The sequence below is a fragment of the Danio rerio genome, chromosome 3 (assembly GCF_052040795.2).
Source record: "Danio rerio strain M-AB ecotype USA chromosome 3, GRCz13ab, whole genome shotgun sequence".
In the NCBI taxonomy this organism is placed as follows: Eukaryota; Metazoa; Chordata; class Actinopteri; order Cypriniformes; family Danionidae; genus Danio; species Danio rerio.
In genome coordinates, this window is record NC_141023.1 from 31,871,449 (window position 1) to 31,896,500 (window position 25,052).

General features: G+C 36.1%; 3 protein-coding genes and 1 long non-coding RNA gene across 7 annotated transcripts in view; 2 read left to right on the forward strand and 2 right to left on the reverse strand.

Annotated features, from left to right (window-relative positions):
• Positions 1–1,136, reverse strand: part of brsk1b (BR serine/threonine kinase 1b) — a 30,663-nt gene extending 29,527 nt beyond the window's left edge. Inside the window, exon 1 of one of the 2 annotated variants that reach the window (XM_087244701.1) lies at positions 1,032–1,136. Coding sequence is in view for 1 of the 2 variants with exons in the window: in XM_087244699.1 (XP_087100825.1) it covers positions 919–943 (25 nt within the window). In the remaining variant the exon portion in view is untranslated. Of the gene's footprint in view, positions 1–918 lie in introns of both variants that reach the window. The other variant, XM_087244699.1, reaches the window with a different exon arrangement.
• A 918-nt stretch (positions 1,137–2,054) lies between these two features.
• On the reverse strand, positions 2,055–14,562 carry si:dkey-16p21.8. Of its 2 annotated transcripts, NR_170131.1 has the most exon segments (4): positions 2,055–2,340; positions 5,417–5,522; positions 11,075–11,202; positions 14,469–14,562. It is a non-coding gene; the product is annotated as a si:dkey-16p21.8 (long non-coding RNA).
• prl (prolactin) lies at positions 5,737–24,784 on the forward strand. 2 transcript variants are annotated; one of them, XM_087243385.1, is made up of 7 exons: positions 5,737–5,977; positions 19,111–19,282; positions 19,415–19,536; positions 19,649–19,756; positions 21,963–22,145; positions 22,278–23,652; positions 23,747–24,784. In XM_087243385.1, the coding sequence occupies exons 2-6, from the start codon at positions 19,252–19,254 to the stop codon at positions 22,464–22,466; spliced, it is 633 nt and encodes a 210-aa protein (XP_087099511.1). In that variant the 5' UTR covers positions 5,737–5,977; positions 19,111–19,251; the 3' UTR covers positions 22,467–23,652; positions 23,747–24,784.
• On the forward strand, positions 23,621–24,968 carry LOC147845666 (GTPase IMAP family member 4-like). The gene is made up of 2 exons (XM_087244722.1): positions 23,621–23,652; positions 23,747–24,968. The coding sequence occupies exon 2, from the start codon at positions 23,753–23,755 to the stop codon at positions 24,536–24,538; it is 786 nt and encodes a 261-aa protein (XP_087100848.1). The 5' UTR covers positions 23,621–23,652; positions 23,747–23,752; the 3' UTR covers positions 24,539–24,968.
• Positions 24,969–25,052: the final 84 nt, after the last annotated feature.

Below are 25,052 nucleotides of genomic sequence, written 5' to 3' on the forward strand. Positions count from 1 at the left end.
AAACAATGCAAATATTTTCTTTTTGGGGTGAACTATAACAATTATCCTGTTTTTATGGAAGCTGTTGTCTAGCTGCTGTCTAATGATAAGATATTTATGTAGAACAAAATTCAATCATATTCATGCACAGAAAAATGCAAAAATCACACTGAATAAAACACGTTTTTTTAAGCAGAAAAACTTAAATAATATTCTTTATATTAATAACTGTGACTAATGACAAGCCCTTATGAAAATCAGCCATGGTTTTCAAACTGTAAAAGTGTCCACATTTTATTTAGGAGAAGTTTTTGTTATTTGTGTAATTTGTAGCCTACCTTTTATAGAGTTTTACTATGAATGCCATGTTAAAACTATACCCAGTTTAGCAAAACCCTGGTGAATTTGTGGTTACCATAGCCATAATTACCATATTTAACAATAATTTTGTTGGTGGTTTTTCTTTGTTTTGTTGTCATCTCACTGGAAAGAGAAACTTTTTATTTAAAAAAATGAAAGCACCGTCCATGCAGTTCAATGTGTGAACACAAGATGGAAGTAGAGACAAAGACAGTGTTCAGAAGAGGTTGAAACATCCCAACAATCTAATGCGCATGTATGTTGGGCTTTGTTTTTTGTAACCTTACCTAGAAACATTTGTCATTGCGAAATGTGTTATGTATCGTCTTGTGCCAGATTCTGCCTGTTTAGGCTACCAAGCAGATTCGGTGCAGACAGCACGGGTTACTGGTCTAGCTTTTTTGAGCTCATACTGTATTTCTAAAGTAATTGAAGAACTGCACTCAAAAGAGCGTGTGTACATTTGCATCTTTTGTGAGTGAATGTATGCACATATCTTACATTTTCTGGCTAGACCCAGATGTTTTAATATCCTGTGTTATGTGTAGAGATCAGCGGATGGATTCCACAAGGATTTACCTGAAATTCCTCTCAGCACTTTCATTTTGCTCCTCACGCGCTACTTTTCAAAGTCAAACACATTCGATGACCTTCAGGGTCCTCTTTAACTTTGTACTGACAAATATTCCTACCTGTCTGGAAGCATTCAGAGCAAGCTTATAACAAAGGAAAACATCTGTAGACCCTCACTCCTCCTATAGTGCCCAGAGGCGAGACTGCAGATCTTTTGACCGGATGTAGGAGATTCCGGCAAAGGCCATTTAAGTCGAAGTTTTATAACTTTTTCTATGTTTCAGATTTCACATTTACGTTATATTATTTCATTTTATTAATCATTTAGGATATGCATGTGTTAATGAGCGAAAACATTCAGCCCATTTTGTATTAAGCAAACTGAAAGGTGACTATTCATGACAAACCTGTTAACCGCCATGTTTCACACCTACACACCCCAGCCCCAGGGATTCTTTTTTAAACTAGAAGCGGCCTAAACACTATATACTTTATTAGACTTTAAGTAAATGTTATTAAAGACTTGTAGTAAACATTTGCGTAATCAACAACATAATAGGTAAGTCGAAGGTAGTCGGTATTAGCATATTTTATGTATCTGTTCGTTTTTTCTGAAATATTAGGCAAGCGAAAATGACAAGGCTTTTGCATTGAGCTTGCTTTGTTGTTGTTTTGGACCCTTAATATTACTCTGTATAATCCTTAGTACTGCATGTGTGAGTGTAATACAAACCCTGGAGATTTCTTCGTCTTGGTTATAGTACAAGTCTTCACACTTTTAGCTTGCTTCTTTCCTGGATCAGTGCATGAAAGGGCTTAAGATCTGATTGATTGATTGACTGGTGAGATAAGTGCTTTTGGGGATTTGAGTGGGTGTATTTGTGTGCATCCTAATGAGTCAAAGTGAGGAGTTTAGAGTATTAGTGACATCGGAAATCTTAATCTGCTTCTTTAGTTCACCTAAACCCATTACAAATGCCTACATAATCCTTGCCAAGCAATCCACTTTACTGAAGCCATCTAAAGTTTTGGACTATATAAAACCACAGGGACTCGCTGGAAGTCACTTTTGGCAAAACAAGATATGCTAAGTGAATACATTAAAACCCTTTTTTGCACAAACAATGTGAACAATTCAGTTATACACATTGGACCATTTTAAAATCTTTATTCCATTTTGTAAGCATCTGAGACACATCATTTACATCAATTCATGAGCTCCGAACGGTCTACAAATCAGATCAATACAATCAGCCACAAAAAGGGGAGGGAAGGTTGGTGGTAGAAGGAATCCATTTAAGCTTCACAGGAGGGGTGGAGAAGGGAAGAGACACAAGAATGGTCTCTGCAGCCAAACCCCATCATTTAGTCCAGTGCCATGAGCTGCAGGGAATGCTGGGAAGGTGGAGGACTCAGTGCAGTTAACCCCTGGGAAGAAACAGAAAAAAAGACAATCTTATTCATTTTTATTATGACAGCTACAAAATGTAACAATTCAATGAATGTTTTCAGGAATACAATATATCTGCATCATATTTTATATATGTTTACAGAAGACATTGATTAAATGAAATATATATGTTCTCAATTTTAACACTAGACAAAATGGTTTTAAGGCAGTTTACACATTCAAAACAACTCATCTTATTAAGTTAAAATAACAAAAAAAGAATCCAGTTAATGTGGTTTCACTCATTACAGAAACAAAAAACATTTAATGCCTGGTGTTACATCCCATTTACCCTAAATTTATTGTTGTACATTATGTGTTAGCATGGGTTTCCTCCCATAGACATGCGCTATAGGTGAATTGGGTAACCTAAATTCTCCATTGTGTATGTGTGTGAATGAGAGTGTATGGGTGTTTCCCAATGATGGGTTGCGACTGGAAGGGCATCCGCTGTGTAAAACATATGCTGGATAACCTGGTGGTTCATTCACTGTGGCGACCCCTGTTTGATAAAAGGACTAAAGCTGCAGTCACACTGGACTTTTCTCCCCATAGACTTCCATTCATGTGCACACGAATGCGTCAGACCGGACTCGTGCGGCAGGTTTCGCAGTTCGCTTCGTTGAAAAGTTCAAGTTTGGTGAACTTTGACCTGCGTAAATCGCATCACATGATTCCGTGAGACCAATCAAAGATCAAAACATGACCTCTGGACAGAAATTTAAAATAAGGATCAATCTTTGTTTTTTTTATATCTAATCAGCTTATTATTTATTACCGCCCCTTTTTCGTAGCGCCATACAACAGAATTTTGTATTTTCAAACTCTAGTGTGACCACAGCTTAAGGCAAAAAGAAAATGAATGAAGAAATGTTGTGTTGGGTTTGGTTTCTTCCTCTCTTTCTCTCTATTATCTGTTCCTCAACTAGTCTAAAGGAGAGGAAGTTGATTAATTGAGTCTGCTGCTCATTGCAAGCCACATTGAAGCTTGCTACCAGAGTGTGGTCTCTCTCCTGCCTGTTGTTTTGTGAAAGGTAATTGTTACTTATTGTAACTTATTGAAGTTAAAATTTGTTGTAAAGCATTTGAAATTGCTTAAACTCTGCTTTTGAAACTTAACATTGTGTTTAGAAGTCGTATGGAGGTGTGTGCCATTTTATGTCACAAGTGAAGTTTATTCTTAAAGTAATTTCAAGAGGATCACGTGCTTATGGTTGCTTGCAGCTGCTCTGCATTATACAATTTATGATTCACCAATCAGACGATTCCTAAGCCACTATAAGTGCCCTAAGTTTCATACCAGAGACATAGGCTGAGTCCGAAACCACCTACTACTCAGTAGGTAGTACTGCATTTCAATTTAAAGGTACTGCTCGGCTGTTAGAAAAGTACGTTCTATACAGTGAATGTGAAAAGTATGAATGGAATTCGGATGTACTACATCCGCCATTTTGTCATGGTCAGGCGACAAACCTGCGTCAATTCAGTCCCATTCATGAATTCTCTCGCAGGGCATCATGGGATAGCGCAGCGTGCATGGAATGCGCACTTCAGAATCTTGCCGGAAATAGTAAGTCATCCAGGTACTTCTCGCATACTGATTTTCAAATACTATGAATTCGGACATACTTCTCGGCTCGCATACTGATTTTAGCGTACTGTATAGTATGGAAGTATGCTGTTTCGGATGCAACCATATTCATTTTGAAGAATCCCCCTTCTACCCCTACTCCTCCTTTCATATTTGGATGAGCACTGTTGCCTCACAGCAAGAACGTCTTTGGTTCTGGTCATTTACAAAACCAGCAAACATTTCTGTGCAGAGTTTGCACGATTTCCTCGTGCTCGCTTGTGTTTCCCCTGGGTCCCACGGTTTCCTCCCACTGTCCAAAAACATGCATCTTAAATGAATTCACTAATCCAAATCGGCACCATAGACATGCACGTAGCAATTAGCTATCACTTAAGAGCTCTCTATCTGTTTATTAGCTTCTACAGCAGAGGAGGTCTCGAGTTCCATCTATGCTCAAACTCCCCTCTCGCCTTGCAACGGGAGGGAGCCCCGTGCTCGAGGATCTTATGATCCCAGGGCTCTCTTCCAGAACAGCAAGCAAGCTTTAAAATCAATCATTAGCTAAGTGTGAACTCTTGAAAGAGTCACTAGTTATGGAGTTAGTGCATGTTTCTGTTGTTAATTTAATTTTACCTTGTCAGGTTAGACAGTTTTACTCCCTAACTTGCTAGAGTGTACTTTTTTGTTTGTGTTTTGGCCTTTCCCCTTCCTGAAAGTCTATAATTGTGTTATCATTGTTAATAAATTCTTTAACTGCATTTGGTGTGTTGTCGTGAAGGCAGGGGACTGATCCACACTCACCCCAACCAACTTTAATCTCTTTAATGTTACTCTTACTCTCAGACACTTCACGTCAGGAACGTAACACTGGACTAGTGACTTATTTTTTAAAGGTACAGTTCACCCCAAAACAAAAATTCTGTTATTATTTAGTCATCCACTACTTGATCTAAACCAGAGTTTTTTTTTTTTGTTGAACACAAAGGAAGATGTACTGAAGAACATCGGGGAACAGAGATTGACCTCCAGATTATGTTTTTATTCTTATGGCTGCAGTTTTTACAACAGTCCTCGGTTTAGATCTTGTTTTGTGATCAACAGAAGACAAAAATTCATTAAGTTATAGAGCCACTTAAGTATAAATGAGAACCACTTGTGTGTAAATGGTTAAGAAATGTTCATTTCTGTGGGAAAGTAAAACTTTAAGTAAAGTAAGTCCTTTAAAGTAATAATTTTGAAGTTAAAAGTTCGGTTCAAAATAGGTCAATAAGGCAAACCATGTTATTACATAATCATTTATGTTGGTCTAGTCTTTGCAAAAAAAGTTTGTCTGCCATCGAAAATAACTTGCATCGATAATAAAAAACTAATATGTAAAACTGAGTAGTCACACATAGGAAGGTAAAAAGCTATGATATAACTGACAAGACAATCTATTTCACAAAAAGTAAAGATGAATGAAGCAAGGAAATGTCCATTACTTTTCCTGCATGTTGAGCTCCTCATGATGCCTCAGCATTGCTCTTCACACAGGCAGCAAACGCCTCCATCAGCTCCTTACAACCATCCTCACCTTTCTCCTTTACACTGTAGCACACACAAAACACAGTCATTACTTTAACACGCATGCACATATTAATTCACCATCAGTTGTTTCAGATATTCAACATAAAAAAACAATTTCATTCTGCAGCTTCAAGACTGCATGAACAAGTGTGAGAGCTTCTGTACCACAAAGTGTTAAAAACATATTACATAACTCTGGTTGTTTCTCTAGATTCTGCCGTGTCATGTAATACACAGACTTCATGATAGACTGGGAGCTGAATGAGGGAGTATGCATGCATTTGTGCGAGTGAGATTGTTTGAGCCTCTCCACACCAAACAACGGCAGACACTGACACACTGCATTAGAGTGATGGAGCGAAAATGAGGGTTGGAATGATGCCGCAAAGGGCGAAAAGAGATGAAAAGAGAGCGAGGCGGGGATCATCTGAACCAGAGAAAAACAGAGCCCTAGAGTCATGTGACAAAGCCAGCAGGTAATGAAAAAGAGACATGCATACAGCTAAAAGAGGGCGATGTCGTGACTTACGATGAATTAAAGCCCCTCCTCCGGTTAGAAAGCGTTTTGAGTGTCTCCCTCCCCCATTGATCATCTGCTGCATCTAACACACTGACATAATCACGCTTTCCTCAGCGAGCGGTGATGTAACACACAGCTGGTCAATTTAAATATAAAGAGCCTTATGCAGACTGGTTCTAATGAGCCATGTGACACAGGGGTGGGGATGTATGAGGGGATAGCATAAGCCAAGGGCATTTCCTCTTTAAAGGCAGCCATTTTAATACTCGAGTGAGGACATGCAAGGAGAGAATGGACCATTGTGAAGTGCAAGACTAATCAACAGTGTGACAAATCTGCATTCTAATGGACAAAAGCCAATTAGGGTCAGATCATGCCCTTATCCTTAACAGGCAATAGAGATCACAAAACCACTTGGATGACCTATTAAGGTTTAAGCATGCATTTAGCTGACAGTGCTTTTTTAAAACTAACAATGCATTTAAATTAATTATGCTCCTTCATTTTCACAGCATTTTAAGTGACTTAAAAACAAACTTTAGAAAAACAGCCCCAACCTTTCGGAAAACTATGCTTTTATTTTATCTATAAAAGCATGACTGTAAAAACGTGCATTATATGCATAATGTGTTCAGCATGTAGTCATCTTTGAGTACTTGGCAACCAAAAAACAACAACAATGAACTACAGGACAGTCAGTGTATTCCAAACTGGCTATGTTTCCCTCCAAAAGGCACTTTTGTAGTGATCATGGCCATGTTCTAAACTGAAGTGCACAAATCTGACCACTTCGAAGGGGCCTTTGGGATGAAGGATTTAACATTTCTTTATTGCAGAAAAACACTTAATATTTAGCACTAAAATACACTTTTTACATTTTAACTTTTCCCCCTTCCTCCCCCAAAGCATTCAGATTCAGTTGAACAGGTAAATGTATTGTTATACATGGGCTAAGGCAAAGAAAAACATATACTGTATTCCACATACAAAAAACACATATACATATATCAATTATTTAACCAATAAGAGTTAGAGATATTTGCTTGTGCCATTGTATAGTTATGTTCCAAAATTTGTTTAAACGGATCCCAAATTTTATGATCCCTCTTTAATTCGCCTTTTATACTGTACGTCATTCTTTCCAATGCAATGTAATGTGTCAAATCTTTCAGCCAGTGATCAATGGATGGACTTTCTATGTTCTTCCAATAGAGTGCTATCAAACGCCTTGCAATAACAAGACACATATCAATTATTTTAGTATGATAACCTGCTAAAGGAATGAAGGATTTTTTTAAGTGTATAACTGATTGACACTTTACCCCCATGATCCTTGAGGAAGTTGTTTGGTGTCAAAGAGTGTTTCAATAAGACGGGTTCACACCCTAAACCCTTTAAAGGGTTTGGGAATAGGCATAATCCATTTTGAAGTGTCAATGGGGGCACATAAATTACCTCACCAACTGCTCACTTGTATACTATAGCCAGAAGCTAGCTGCTCTCTATTCTGCTGCTCTCACATGGTTTCCCACTGAAGCTATGCAGATCTATGCCTGGTTGGTACCTGGTTGTGAGACCACATGGGGACCACAAACTAGGTTTGCTTCCAGAAGAGGTGTTAGAGAGGCCAGCAGAGGGTGCTCAACCTGCGGTCTATGTGGGTCCCAAATGCCCCAGTATAGTGATGGGGACACTATGCTGTCCCGTGAGTCTTTTGAATTAGATGTTAAACCGAAGTCCTAACTCTCTGTGGTCATTAAAAAAATCCCAGGATGTACTTCAAAAAGAGTAGGGGTGTAATCCTTGTATTCTGGCTAAATTTTCTCACTGGCCTCTGTCCATCAAGGTCTCCTAAACATCCTCATTTCAGAATTGACTCCATTGCTCTGTCTCCTCTCCACCAATAAGCTGATGTGTGGTGTGCAGTCTGGCGCAATATGGCTGCCATTGCATCATCTAAGTGGATGCTGCAGACAAGTGGTGGATGAGGAGATTCCTACCAACATCTGTAAAGGACTTTCCAGAAAAGTGCTAAATAAATGTAAGAAAGTATTTATTATAATAATTATTAAAATTGGCCTGGCATGCATAATACAATGTTTTGGCAGTTTGTAGAGATCAATGTGTGAATAGGCACCATTTTGGTAATTATTTGTGGTCACCTGCACTGCTTGCTATATTTATTTTATTTTTTTAGGCAGCAGTAAGTGATTCACATGTGATGAATTTAATTCAATTCAATCCAGGTTTGTTTTCTATAGCGCTTTTACAATGTAGATTGTGTCAAAGCAACTTAACATAGACATTCTATAATTTCAAACTGTGTCAGTATAGTTTTCAGAGTTTAAGGATATATAGGGCTGAGAGAGAAAAATGTAATATTTATGTATACAAATAGCTTAGCAATCTGTGTACATCGTTAGATTCCAGTTGCAGAGTCCCCTCAGAAGAATGACTGAGATGGCATACTGTAGTTGCGGGCCAAAAAACAGCTGTTCTGACAAAAACGTCAAGTTGGTTCTTACAATTTAATGATGCACCTACTGAAAAAAACTTCTATAAATGTCCTCAAAATAGTGAGATGTTATTCTATGTAACATGGTTGTTAACATATCAGCCTCAAGGTCAAATGTTTGCCAGGACGGAGCCAGAGCTTTTGACATAAAATCAAATTTGAAAGCGGTGGCTAGTCCTAAATGTGTAGTCTGCAAGAAAAATGGTTTCTGGTTCAAAATATCTTTGTATTTTGCATGTAAAAACATGTTGAAAAAATTTTTGATTTCATTATTATAATTATTTATTGTTTTTTTTTTTATTATTTTAACAGATAATAAATTATTACACAGATCAAAACCTATTTTAAGAGTTAAATATTAATTTAAAACAGGGTTTAAAATGACAACTTAAGTATTCAAATAGGCATTGGATTGATCACCTTTCCCAAATTAAGACTGAATAATTCACATGATGGCCTGTCCTCCTCATGTATAATGCAAAGGAAAAAGGGCACGGCTCATGAGTGCATGATTTAGAACACAACAAACTGCAAATAATACTCTTCAAATGATCAGATTTACTTCTCTAATAAAGATTCTAATACATTTTGAATTTATGGAACTGATTGGTGGATTTTAATGTGCAGCTCCTGCAACAAAAGCTCATCCCATTCTAATAAACCAATTGCTTTTTGTTATTGATAGACTGAGTACCACTGTTTACCCTGAGGGGGGCTTTTGCAAAACTAGAACAACACATTCCAACCGCTACAAGAGCAGGCATGCTAAGAGAAATGAGATGAAAAAGTCTGCTTAAGGTGTAAAAGATTAACTTCATCATTCTTAAGAGGACACCCCTCGGACAAAATGGCTGCAGGTGAGATAGCTATTGTTTAGTTATAAACTTTGAGGCAGTAAAAGATGGAGAACGCCTCAAGGTCATTAGGTCACCACTGTGCATAAATCTACACCACCATAAAGCTGTGAAAAGGTCATATCTTCCATAACACTTGGCCAGATGCATCCTCCCAGTGGATAACTGCTGGGCTTAAACCGGTAATGGTAATCCTCTTCTAGTTTTAAAGCCCATGATGAATCCCCTTTGTGGAACAGTAAAAATAAAAAAGGGACAAGATGGCCACTGCGACATGCTTACACCAGGTGTAAACTGATCCAGAGAACATGTTCGTCACACTGTATAACGAATGACAGATGCACACATCTACATAGGACCATGTGTGAGGGTGCTATAAATACTAATGTGGTGTATGTTACTTAAAGGCTGGCCTTCCAAACATTCAGCTAGTCAGCAACACATTTAAGTTGCTCATCATAATGATCACAGGAAGGTCAATGTCAAACTGACCTGCTAATAGCATTTTAATGATTTAAATAACTGCTTATCCTCCTTTCTCCCAACAATCTGTGTCATATCTGGTCCTGTGGCCTTCTGGTCCTTGCTTTGTCATGTTTGAAGTGGCTGCTTGTGAAAGAGGAAACTACAGATGTTTAATCTTTGACGAATTAGTAGATTTTGTTTATTTTATAACCTGTAATTTAAGAGAGGGCCAGCACTTTAGATTAAATTGACACATTATTCTACCAAATTAATAAATCCACACCCTTCTGCTATCTGGTCCTTGCACACTAAAGGTCCGGGTATGTGCAACCTTATCTGCTTTCTCATGCAGCCCAGGCCTGTCGACACTACAAACACCAAAAACAGACAATCTGCATTTTTAGGTGCATGTGGGGATTAGGGTCAAAATACAGCTTGAGCAATGACTGGTGTCATTGGTCAGGAGACAGAGGGAACACAATGATATCTTAAACAGGAGAAAAGAAATGACATAAAGAACAGACATTCATCACTGCCCATCTTAATTCCATCATTTGCATGATATAAAACCAACAAAATGTATTAGTGGGAGGACAAGGAAAAACGGTGAAAAGGTTCATAAGCAAACATCAGCGATTTCCTTTTTTTTTTTTTTTTAGTGGTTGACAATTAAACATGCCAAATCGAGGCCAGGGGGGCTGCAGGGACAGAAATGGCAAAGGCTGAGAGGAGAAACAGGGATGGCAGGACGAGCGAGAGGAAAGGCATGACGTAGACACATTCCCAACAGCCAATCAGCCGTGAGGAAGAACTGAAGTGAAGAAAACCCCCAGAATGCTTTTAATGAGCGGCCCCACCACTGCTGTCATCTCTCATCAATCTGACACCAATCAAACCATTTAAAAAACTCACAAAACTTAATCATGTTTTGTCTTATTAAAAATACCCCCTTCGCGAACCCGCCGCTTCGCATTCGTCGAAAACTCCTTCCCTCCCTCCATTTTGAATCGCCATCATGATGCGGAATTTACACTGTGCATCATAATTCTACAAATATAATCAATCCCAACATGATTTCAACCATTTAAACCCTACAGTGAAACTATGGGATTAAATCTAAATACTGCATGAGAATTTAAAACATTTTTCATGCGGTCCATACCGGGTTGCAATGGACCAGTACTATGGACACTACATGACTGTTACTCCAGTCACTTACCATTTGTCTAAATCTGCTTTGATGGCCACACAGGCTGCTGGGACAGGGGTTTCGGCAGGAGCTGCAGTCTCTGAGTCCGACATGGTCTATGGCGTTGGTGTGTATGCGTGCCTGTGCTCTGTGCGCTCCTGTAGTTGCATGTGCAAGAGAAACAGAGAGAATGAAGAGTTAGTGCTTGCAAGAGGGAGGGGGGGGAGTGTACATAGTACACGGGGAGGGAGGAGGGGGGAACGTGAGAGGGCACATATGTGTACATGAGAAGAAGATCAAAAGGTGATCAGGTTCAACATTTTCCAGCAAAAAGAAACATTTGAAAAGTTTGGAGCTTTAAATGCAAGAACCAAATAATTGTGCTTTTTTTCTGCAACTTGAGGCACAGTGTGTAATGAAGTATGCCGAGGCAGTCTAAAGTATGCAGACAAACTTCAGTTGCAATTGGACTCAGAAAAATTTTACTTTTTGTTGCTTTATATAGTGAACTGTGCTAGGACACCCTCTATTGGTAACATGTTTTCATTACATCTTCATTACACTACAACTTGTGGTAAAAAAAAAAAAAAAGTGTCAGGCTTAGGCTAAATAAATCACATTTATAATAAAATTATAAACATGTTTATTTAGCAAGTTTTACATAATGTAAATTAGGAAACCAACAACTAAAAATGTGAATGCATTTTTAATGTGAATGTTTTTAACAGCTAAACAGTTCCGCTTTACAATAAGGTGAAATATACAGAACTATTAAGGGTATCTGTCATGCATCAACATTTTGAAGCTGTTTGGACAGAAATGGGTTGAAGTATAGTGTTTCCACTGTCACACTGGTGTGATGTGTCTTTTGAAAACTGACACTGAATCCAAATCCCTGCAATTTGGAGGCCCACTGCACTGTGATGTAGCAGTGCAGTTTCCCTGCCCACCAATATTTATGACACCAGCATTACCATGTCTCAGTATTAACAGGTCTAATCATGTCCACAAAACATGATTTGCAAAGAAACTTGAAATTAAAATATCAGCATTAAGTGGTACACTTTGCTTTTGTTTTTTTTTTTGACATTTAAAACGTAATTCCTAACCAATGGAATCACCAAAGACGTATAGTGTACACAACTACATACGAGGATGCTTCACTCACACAACAAGAGTCTGGTTTGTGGCTGTTAAATCAGGTTTGTTTTGTACAGTAAATTGTTTAGAATGGATCTCTTTATTTATAATGGATCTCTAAAGTATCTGACTCCGGACTTGCATGCAAGCTGAGAAACACAGTCTCAGGGTGCTTTCACACCTAGACTTTTGTTTTGGAACCTGGTGTGTTTCCCCAGTTAGCCCAGTTTGTTTGGCATATTTCAAACCCGCAATTGTGCTCGGATCCCCGCCAAAACAATTGGTCCGAGATCGCCTGAATGAGGTGGTTTTGGCTCGATTGAAACAAACTCTTGAGCGGATCAATTGAATTGAGAGAGCAATACAATCCGAACCAGGCTATATCACAGTGTATTATGGATATGTAGACATATATATGACTATATAAAGAGGGAGTTATGAGTAGGATGGGATGTCATCCCTACCAGTAAATGTGCATTTCATGTCAAATACCAAAGTAAAAGCAAGCTGAACTATTAATGAGAGCGGTTTATCCATTAGGAAAATTGACTGAACAGCAGTCTTGGTTCATCTGTTATTTCTCTCTATAATGTGAAGCCTATAATGCATAACTCTAGCCAACGGCTATGTATGAGAAAGTCTTATCTCTGATTTTATACATGGTGCCGATGTCTGTGGGTGTAATCATTCAAAATGAAAGCACAGTTTTTCGCTTATATTGTCTTATTGTTCATCATCATAAATTAAAATAAGGACACATGACAGCTGAGCTCTGACCAATGTGACAAGACTTGTTTTAGCTACGTGACTTGTTTTAGCTATTTTGGTCCGTTGAGTAACTTTGCCCTGTGCAAAAGTGAACCGCACCAATAATAAAGTGCAACATTGAAACAATTTAAATGATCTAAATCTTTAAAACAATCCACAGGTGTGAAAGCACCCTCAGACATGCAATCTCAGATACACAATCTCAGACACAATGCACTCAATAGAGCTGGTGGGGTAGGGTTAGGGGCGGAGTTAGGCGTGCACATTAAAAGCCTTGCATGCAGCTCAGCTTGCATCTGCACCCAGTCTACAGCCAATCCTTCTCGCATAGTTACCGATTTGGTAGATATGCTGTCAGATTGACTGTGAGAGCATGAGTGAAAACAGCACAGAGCAGCAATCGTTTAAAAGATTTGTGTGTGGCTCATTTATCGTACTATGGTGTATATGTGACTGCTGGTCCATGTTTCATCATGTCTGAGTTGTTGTCTGTCATTCTGATTTGTTTATCCCGACATCCAACCATGGTTATACTTCTCTAAAGCAAAATATCTTAAAAGTGGGTGGGGGGAAAAAGCTTATTTTCATTTGAAGGCACTGGCGCTCTGACCACAAAACTTTCAACAGGATATAATGATCTGACAAGTATTTCAACCTTCGCAGCCACATTCTGGAGACACAAAAAGACTTATTTTAAGCCTTGTAAAAAGGTCGAAATAGGAGCCCTTTAATGGTGCACTGGTATTCACAACAGTTGTCATTGTGTTTTTTAAATTATTATCAACCAGTTCTTAAATATTTAAATGTATTGCTGATCGTATTCTATGAAAACTTTAACTAAATCAATAACTAAATCTAACAACAAATTACATTTGGATAGGCTGTAATTCACAGCCCTATAACCACCCAAGAACACTGAAAAGTGCTGCACAATCATCATATTAATCATAAAGGTGTTATTTAGTACATGTAGGTGAATCATTAGCAGCCTATTTTGTATTATGTGTCTTTTGTATTTTGCAATTATTTATTTATTTATTTATTTATTTATTTTGCTAATGGTGGTTGCACTAAGCTTTTTGAATATACAAAATTATTAAGTTACAATATGTTTCTTTCGATTTGTAATGCTTAACATTTTCTATCTTAGCTTCAGCTGGCCTAAAAACACAGTATGGGCATATGGAAGCGTTTAACTGCAACAAAAGCGCGTTTTAGGCGTACTTTTCTAAAATCGAAAAGTTTTGCGGATTTCTTTAATAAATCACTTCCTCAGCGCTTAGTTAAAAAGTTAAGCTTGGATAAGCCTATAGCCGTCTTAATAAATCAAGGTCACAATAAAACCCGCAGGAACAAATGAGTGAAGGCAGCGTGCGCATCTGACGGAGTATTCTTTTAGCTTCCTCCAGAACACGGTGTTCCTTGAACAATATTTCATTCACATGCATGGACGCTGCTGTCAACAAGCTAAAGGGTTTTAATTACATTTGCATAAAATGTGAGCCAATTACTTTACCTTTGTCTGCACACCGGAAAGCTCAGGTAAGAGTTAACTGGAAAGTGAAGTGGGACGCGTAGTTACCAAATAGTGGATCCACGCCCCCTTCTCCATGGAGCCTTGAGGGAGGAGAACCGCCCAAAAACAGCGAACCCACGGGAATTCAACACACCCCTCGCTTTAATGAGATTATACGATTATGTTCATTGGATTTGTCATCCTTCTTCAAATATATATTTTACATCAGTGGAGATTTATACCTACTCTTAATTGCAGTTTAAATTTGAGCAATGAAATTCTAAAAACAAAAAAATAAAATTTTAATAGAGTGCATGACCCAAAAATGTAACACTCTTAAACCTTAGGTAAGTTTATGCAAGAAATGTTGTGTTACAATTAATCATTCATTACTCTCAAACTGGCATACATTTTTTAACTGCTCTTAGTCTATACCTAAAAATATTTTTTGTATAAATTTATGTTTTATAAAATATTTCAAACAATAAAAATGTAATTATAACTATCCTAACCTAAAAAAACATTTATAATGTCCGTTTTGAGGAGAACTAAAAGTAAAAAGTTACTTTTTAAAAAAAAAAAAAAAGTAAAGTAAAAAAGTGAGTTAAACCTGTTGCCTTAAGTGATAGGTTGACTTAAAACACAGTAAACCTAATGTAACTTGCACTGTTCAGTTGACTCAACTCAATTTTTAGAATTATACACATTTACTTAATAATTTTAGTAATTGGTTTAAAGTCAACTTATCACATTTCACAGTGAATTTAAAAGACATGACTCTCTCTCTGGGTTACGCAGTGGCACAGTAGGTAGTGCTGTCACCTCACAGCAAGAAGGTCGCTGGTTTGAGCCTCGGCTGGGTCAGTTGGCGTTTCTGTGTGGAGTTTGCATGTTTCTCCCTGCGTTCGCGTGGGTTGTCTTCGGGTCCTCCGGTTTCAACCCACAGTCCAAAGACATGCGATACAGGTTAATTGGGTAGGCTAAATTGTGTAATAATAATAATGTAGAACGTAGACCTCAAGAACAAGGGGGTAACAGAGGAATTTCCCCACACAGACTTGGAAAAATGCAAACTCACCCACTGAGATATTTTTTGAACAACAAGAAACTTTAAGAATCAGACTCAACCAGCATACTCAGATATAAATAAAAAGCAACAAAGGACATTAAAAATAAGTTTTTAGTCCACAGCAGGACATGACAAAAAAGTATTTTCTTGAGGATGTGTCTCTCATATAGACTTTCTTTAAAGGGATATTTCACCCAAATGAAAATCTACTCACCCTCAATTAGTTTCAAAACATCTTAGTTTATTTCTTTTGTTAAACACAAAAAGAAGAAAAACTTAATTTTAACCATTGACATACAGGAAAAACAAATACTATGCAAGTCAATGGTTAAAGATTTTTGTAATTTTTCAAAATAGCTTCTTTTATGTTCAGCAGAATAGAGAAACTCTTAAATGATTTCTGCAAAAGAGTAGAATCAGAATGCTGGTGCAATCTTTTCTTTTCCAATTGTTACAATTAAGGGTTTCATAAAGAAGGAACCATTTATTTAACAAACGTTTGTTAAATATAAAACACCAAAAATAAATACATAAAAAACTAAATAACTAAAATAAAACCAAATTTTCAGCATTTCACATCTAATTTGTTTAAGACTTTTAATATAGCAACAGGTATTTTAAATAGTTCTTACAGTGCTCAGCATAATTGAGTACACCACATGTTGAAAATGAATATTTGTATCCATTTCTCAGTGAATATTTGCACTGTCTGTATTTTACACTGTCTGGAGTCAGGACCAAAGCTTTTCACTCATCATAACACACGTGCTGCTGATGATGTGACAATAAAAGTGTTTTGATTTGATTTGATATAGTCAAGGTATTTTTATGCATTTAAACAAAACATATAATAAACAGATATATTTATTAAAATCCTATTTTAGTCACCAAACGTATTTAGAAATTGAAAGATAATGCAATTAATATCAAGCAAACTATTGCAAAGAAAAAATACAACCTACAAAATTTCAACCAAATTATTTATTTATTTATTTATTTATTTATTTATTTATTTATTTATTTTTGCTTCTCTTGATTTTTCCTCATGTTTATTTTGTATATAATATTTTTCTATAACATAAATTTTGGTGTACTACTTTTTGGAGTGTTATCATAAGTTCTGTTTAAAATTTTGTTAGATAAGCTCCAGATTTGGCTTTAGTTCTGACTAATCTAGTGTACAATTCAATACATCTTTGCTTGTATAGCGCTTTTACAATGTAGATTGTTACAGCTTCACATAGAAGATTATAGAGAATTGAAACAGTGTCAGTTATTAGAGTTTAGGTTTAGTTTAGTTCAGTTTAGTTTAGTTCACCTCAGGGGTGCGTTTCCCAAACAACGACATAACTACGATGCATCGTTTGGAAAATAAAACGAAGTAGTGACCAATGTTTCCTAAACCCGTAGTTTCCCTGTCGCAGATCCATTGTTTGAACTATGTTAGGTAGAACATAAAACACCCATAATAATGCTTTAAACGGAGTGGTAATAACTTCTTTAGAAAAGAACATCACAATTTCTTTGTGAAAATTATATTGTTTTACACAAACACGCATTTAAAATAAAATCCAATATTAGTTTTGTTAAAAACATGCACTCATTTTCCATATTAATGGAAATATATGTAAATGGCACATTTAGTGTAACGGTCGGTGAGGGGAAAAAGGAGCGAGGACTCAATTGCAACAAAATAATGGGTTTTATTAATATAAAAGCACAAATAAAACAAAAAGGCAAAACAAACTACCCCGAAGGGGAAAGCACAAATAAAACAAATAAACAAATTAACTTGACTGGGCAGGCAAGGCAAGGCAAGGCAAGGCAAGTGCTCGACCCAAGAAAACTCAAGCCGAGCACAACAGGACAGGACTAGACATGACTAGTGTCCGGACTCTACCACCAAAACAAGAATTTACATGACCAGAGTGGCAGAACCCTGACATTTAGGGCCAATGCTTCCTTTGCAAGTATTACAGAAAATATTACATATTCTATTCTAAAACATAAAATCACTTACTAAAGCTAACATGTATTCTAATATCATATATAAATCATAAAAAAAAAATAATGAGGCAATTTATTAACAAATGAAATTTAGTATTTATTAGGAAATGAAAAAAATATTTTTTATAGTAATATTAATAATATTTATTATGATTTCAATTGTTGTTATTATTATTATTATTATTATTATTATTATTATTATTATTATTATTATTATTGAGTGAGATATTGTTTATTTATTTATTTATTTATTTATATTTAAGAAACTTACTATAAATTAACAGCATTTACATGTTTTTTGTTTTTACAAGCTTTGGAGACATAACATGAATTCCGCTTTTAAATAATAAGTCACCTAAATAGATTTCGTCATGAGGCTGTGTTCAAAATGACATCAATGTTTTCAAAGTGCACTGCGGAGGGAGCACAATTGTGAACATGAAGATTGCTAAAACTGAACTGTAATAATATTTTGAAAGCAAATTACACTTAAGAGAGATGACTTTAATGCTTTTTTATTTTTAATCATTCCAAGTTTAAATGTTAGAATGGTCTAAATGAATAGGGCATAGGGGGAATAAGTGGGAATAGAACACAGCCAGAAACTGTTTCTAACTACAGCTCCAGACCAGAGGTGTAGCCTATTTGCAAGTGCACAAGTTTGCGAATGTTCGTTGGAACGATGGATTTGGGAAACGGCAAATCAACAAACTATGTTTGTAACGACGGAACTTGCAGCCTTAGTTGGCTATTGATGGCTTTGGGAAACGCCCTTCAATTCAGTGTGTTTAATGTTCAGTGCTTAGAGTCCAAACACTGAAGAGTAGCCTAATCTATTGATGCGCAGCTCCACAAGTCCTGCACTATACAAGCCAGTGGCAACAGTGGCAAAGAAAAAACTTAACCAGTTGGTGAAAGTGAAGGGGGAAAAAAAACTCAAGAGAAACCAGGCTCAGTTGGTCATGGCCATTTCTCATATGGCCAAACGTCTTGTGCAGAGCTGCAGTCTAGGCGCCGGAGGCTGGAGAATGCTGGACCTTAGCGAAGACTTGTCTGTTCCTGGAGTCTCAAAGAAATCAGGTCTTGCATGGCTTCAGTGGCACTGAATAATCTCTGGGGGCCTCGGGATGAGTTTCCCCAGGTGGAAATAAAGAATAATAAGAATAATTAGTGTAGCTGCTGTTCTTAGTGTATATAAACGAGATGCGTGGAGCACATTCATGCACATTCATGCATTATACCGCTGCACAAATATTATATTGTATAGGTTCCTGATAAAAAATATGAATTTAACGCAGAGACTACGTGTGTAAAATAAAGTTCTTTAGACTAATCAATATATGTTTTTTGGAAACCAAACTTTTTCCTATTCTATTGCACTGCTGCAAAAAAATGTTGGAACCTTTATTATTTAGATTGTGTATTAAAATATGACCCTTGTTTAATTAAAGAAAGACACTTTGACATGTATTTATTTGGCACTTCATCTGACTCAGTGTCCTGAATCTTCTCAATTGCAAAGACTGACCTAATCCTCAAAAAAACAATGTTTTTCATTATTTTCAGGTCTGAACTAGTTTAAGCCCCACACCTGGAGTGTGTTATACTGCATATTTAAATGAACGTCTATATAATGAGAGGAAAACACAAGAGAGGAAAGAGGACCACACAGATTCACGCAAGAAAATTAAGAAACCTGTTCTAGTAATGGCTCAAGGGTCTAGACAATACTTTGCAGGTATCTTATCCTCAATCTAAACATTGCCTATTTTACACTTTATGGCTATCTTTCCTCTAGTCCTAAGTTTGTTCTTTTCAACTTTTGCCGGTTTCATATCTGTATTGACCTTACATTTTTTATGCTTTTCAGTGGCTATTTTGATGTGTGCATTTGTCTCCATCAATGGTGTGGGTCTGAATGATTTGCTGGATAGAGCTTCTCAACTTTCAGACAAGCTTCACTATCTCAGCACCTCACTCACCAATGATCTGGTCAGTAAATGCATTTGTTTACTGTCTTTTGGGTCTATTGTGACTTCCGTTTTATCCAAATTGTTGTTCATTCCATTGATTTGATAGTGTTTCTATTGTTTTTTGACCACAGGATTCTCACTTCCCTCCTATTGGAAGGGGAATGATGCCGCGCCCATCCTTATGCCACACGTCATCTCTTCAAATCCCTAATGACAAAGACCAAGCCATGAAAGTGCCGGTAAGAGTGTACTTTATTACATATATACAGTTGAAGTCAGAATGTCAAATTAATTCATTCTGAAAGTCAGAATTATTAGCCCCCTATTTTTTCTTTAGGAGAAAGTCTTATTTGTTTTATTTCAGCTAGAATAAAAGCAGTTAATCATTTTTAAACACCATTTTAGGGACAATATTATTAGCCCCTTTAAGCTATGTTTTTTCTAAATAATCTACAGAACAAACCATCATTATACAATAACTTGCCTAATTACCCTAACCTGCCTAGTTAACCCTAGTTAAGCCTTTAAATGTCACTTTAAGCTGTATAGAAGTGTCTTAAAAATATCTAGTCAAATATTATTTACTGTCATCATGGCAAAGATAAAATAAATCAATTTTTAGAAATGAGTTTTTAAAAATATTATGATTAGAAATGTGTTGAAAAAAATCTTCTCTCCGTAAAACAGAAATTGGTGAAAGAATAAACAAGCGGTCTAATAATTCAGAGGGGCTAATAGTTCTGACTTCAATTTTTTTATTATTAGATAATAAAAATAAAAATGTCAAAAAAGTGTCAAAATAATAAAATGTCAACTATTTGTATAATAAAAAATACTTAAACAGTATTTACACTATATTCAAAAATAAAATACTAAATTAAAATATCTACACAGACAACTAATATACAAAACAAAATATTAAAACATTACAATTATAACATAATTATTTTATAAAGCTTGCAAATGTGAAGAGTTTTTATCTAGAGAATCTAACCTGTTTAAGCAAATTTAAGCACACCTAATGTCATCATTTACTCAAGCCCATGTTCTTTCATATCCATCATTTCCCAAACACAAGTGAAATATTGCTAAATATATCGAGAAGATTTCCATTCCTCTGTTGAAAGCCTTTTCACCCAACAGACCATGTTTCAGCAAAACTCTTTTACCAGCTATATGTATTTAAAAATGTATAAATTGTTTCTATTGTAACAACTCAGGTTTCCCAAATTATTAAAATAAAACTCTGAATCTTAATCTAACTTAATAAATTACATGAGCTCTGCATTTAAAATTATCATAAAGATCAGGTAGCCAGCTTGGTGAAAGGGGTAGTTGTTTTTTTCTCAAAAAGTTGACTTTTTGTATAGGCCTCATTTAGGCTTCTATTCAATATTGAGATTTAAATACTGCATTTTAGTGACATTTTAAGCACTATTTTAGTTAAAACAGATTGTCGGATGGTCATCATAACCAAGAAAGCACATTTGAAAATTCTTGGATAACAACAATAGCAAAAATAATATTTAAATAAATTTTTGATAATGGTCGCTTTTGGTGCTTCACACCTTTTCATTAGTAATTTTTTGTTCAACGGTTTAGAATAAAAGTTGCTTGTAAAATCTTTCCTTCATTTAAAAACAATACAAAAGCCAACGATGACTTGACTTACATCAGATTGTAGGCCTATGCATTTCTTGCACAGCTGGGTGTTGGATCATGAAAAATAAGTTTGCATTGGCCAAAACCGATCAGCTGAAGTCACACTGAAGTGACAGCCGACAGAGGATTTCACTTGGTCTTAAAAGCTTTTTCGATGGGTTAATTTCACTATTATGATGGCATAGATAGCAGTCAAAATAGGACAAATGAGCTTGTGTATGGAACAACGTCTAGACCTTTGTCAGTAAAGAGTGGGTCTTTCAAACCACCCCCTTGCTTTGGACCTGGAAATGTGGGTACAAGTGCTGCATTTTTTAGATTACATTCTTATGTGAAATAAAATGTCATGTATCTAACACACCACTGTAATACTTTTGAAAATAGACTTTTCACTCATCTTGGCCTCTAAGAGGATTCAGATTGGTCCTCTTCATCTCATTTGAAGTAGGCCTGCTGAATACAGTTTGAGAGTTTAACTTAATTTTTGTTTTAGGGTTTTTTTAGATTTAAACTTTTAAACAAAACAAAAAAACTTTTAAAAAAAACTAAATGTAAACAAGTTGCCTCAAAATAAAATTATGTGATAGTCTGATTAAAATCTCAGATAGAGACACTCATCTGTAAATAATGACTGTTCTCTATTATAGATCAGTGGATAGAGCCTTATTTTAAATCCAAGGTGAAATTGAATAAACTCTTTAAGTGAAACAGCTCCCTCTTGTGGTCTCGTGTGGAGCGACGGGTGAAAGTATATGGCAAGTTTCTGAAGTTTGGTTTGTGCAGGAGGATGAGCTGTTGTCATTGGCTCGGTCTCTGCTGCTGGCTTGGTCTGATCCGCTCGCCCTGCTCTCCTCTGAGGCGTCCAGTCTGGCACATCCAGAACGCAACACCATTAACAGCAAGACCAAAGAGCTGCAGGACAACATCAACAGTCTGGGAGCAGGCCTGGAGCACGTCGTACACAAGGTGATGGACTGCACATTTGGAGAATAAAGATTCTGATGTTGCAATTTGGACGAAATCTGATTGATTTCTTGATCATTTGGATTTGAGGTTGATTTATATTTTGTCCAGACCAATGTGTTTTCTTCTCTACAGATGGGCTCGTCTTCTGACAACCTGTCCACTCTCCCGTTTAATGGCAATAACCTTGGTCAGGATAAAACGTCTCGACTTGTCAATTTCCACTTCCTGCTGTCCTGCTTCCGCAGAGACTCCCACAAAATTGACAGTTTTCTCAAAGTCCTCCGCTGTCGGGCAGCCAAGAAGAGGCCTGACATGTGCTAGAGTGAAAACACTGCTCTCTGCTGCTCTCGGTGTGAATGCTAATTTAAAATGACAGCAGAGAGTGCTTCAGAGTGATTCATTACAATCACATGGCAAAATATACCCTCTTTATTGTTTGTTTGGAAGATGTAGATATTTCATTTAATATATACTTGATTATACTTCTTATATACTTGCATACATATACATATTAAATAAATTACATAAATATAAATATTGTACTGCACTGTCCCCATAGATAAAAGTTAATTTTAAAGCGATAAAATAAATGACTCCTTAAAACATCTGCATGTGATAATACTGTATCGTTACCTTGAAATTATAAGGATCTATCTGCGTTCTGATTGATTTTGAGATATTGAGCTTTTAAGATTTTGCATTCCATAGCACACATATGTGTGTAACAATTGTTTTTCAAATAAAAAGTCTTTAAATGTAAACAACTTTTAAAAAATCCTATAATGTAAATAAGTTGTCAAATAATAGGAATATGTCAATAACCTAATTTTGACAAAAATGGATGATAGAACCTTATAATTCTAAGGTAAGTTCTGACCGCAGTTTGATAAGACATTTGTAGGCCTATATTAAGTGACTAAAATGTATTTATTATGAAAATAATCTTAAGCACATGTATTTTAACATCGTTTTCTTTAATGTGATATTTAAAGCTCTGCACCAATAACAATAAACTTCTATCATGCATGTTCAGATTGACTCATGAATTTAGTGAAGTAAAACTCATAAACAACACAGTAAATATTTATAAAATGATACCATCTTTAAATGTAACTTCTTTTATATTTAATTTACTCTGAGAACGAAAATAATTAAACTTTAACTAATTTTAATAAATAAAAGTTAACGATATGGACAACGTAGTAAAACTGTATTATTATTTTTTTATAATGCACAAAAATGGTGAGTACATAGACAATTTTACATCAGCTGTTAAAAAAATTTACATCAGTTGAAATGAAGCAAAAACCTGGAAGTCCAGTGAGCTCCAGTGGATGGTGCTCTTTGTAAAGCAGAGTGTGTGGCATACAGACAGGGGTGGAGCAGACAAGGGTGGAGCATGTGTGACACACAGACACAGGTGGAGCATCTGCTTTTGGAAGAGTATAAATGTGTAGGAATGCTTCCACTGTAACAAACAGAAAGCAACAGGACACAGAGGAAAAAGGTACTAAAATAATTTAAATTCTGCATTAATATGTTGCTGCAAAAATGTTTATTGACTTTCACATCTATTCGTGTCTTTTCTTTGTCAATGAAAGGCTGAAATGGATGAGCTGAGAATAGTTTTGCTGGGAAAGCAGGGCGCAGGGAAGAGCGCTTCAGGAAACACTCTTCTTCATAAAAATGCATTCCACTCAGCGGCCAGTTCAGAGAGAGTTACCAAAGCTTGTTCAATGGGCATGTGCACTGTAGACAAGCTAAAAATCAAAGTGACGGACACTCCTGGATGGAGTGATTCTTCTGACATCAAGAAGGAAATCAGCCAATGCATTGCCTTGTCCAGTCCTGGGCCACATGCGTTTCTCCTGGTGCTACCCATTGGCAGGTTTACTGATGAAGAGATTAACACAATCATGGATATCCTGAAGGTGTTTGGAGATGAAGTTGACAAATACATGATTGTGCTGTTCACCAGGGGTGATGATCTGGAGGACAGACCCATTAAAGACTACCTGAAGGACGTCCACTCAGATTTAAAGAAAATCATTCAGATATGTGAAGGAAGATATCACGTCTTTAACAACAGAGACAAAAGTGATCACCATCAAGTCTCTTCTCTTCTGAAGAAAATCAATATGATGGTAGAGAAGAATGAGGGGAAATATTACACAACAGCACGCCATCAAGAACTGAAGAATGGAGAGGTAATGTGGCTCAAAGAGAAGGAGCACGTGATGAATCAATTAAATGAGCAACGAAGGAAAATGGAAGATCTTCAGGAATTATTTGAGCAGACAAAAACAAATTTGCAAGATGAAAAAAGCAAAACAAATCATTTTTGGAGGAGATTTATACAACAAGTTCAAACTCTCTTTACTTCTCAAAATTAATCCACAATCACCTCATTTCTGTAATAAACACAGTTTCATGTAATAATCATTTGTATATTCTCAATTGGTCTGTGCGTAGAAGAATCAATCGTAGTATGTAATATTTTTCAAACCGTTTTGAAGGAATTAATTGTTTTTGTTTTGTTGTTGTTTATGTTTTTGTGTGTAATTTACAGTGATTGTTTTGTATTATATTAATGGGGCTTCTTTTGCTAAATAAAGGACAAATAACAAAAACAACAAAAATCTAATTTAGTTTAAATGTAATAAAAGTGAATTCACATCTGTCGATTCACATCTGTTTAGATTATAGTAGAAATTAAATGGATTGTTCACCCCAAAATTTATTCTGTTGACATAACAAAAGATTCTACACATTTCTTTACAAATAAATAAATAAATACTTCGTAGAACACTGAAAACATGTAACCACTGACATCCATAGTAGCAAAAGTTAGTACTTAAAAAGTCAACGAGTAAAGGTTTCCAGCTTTTATCAAAATATCTTCTTTTG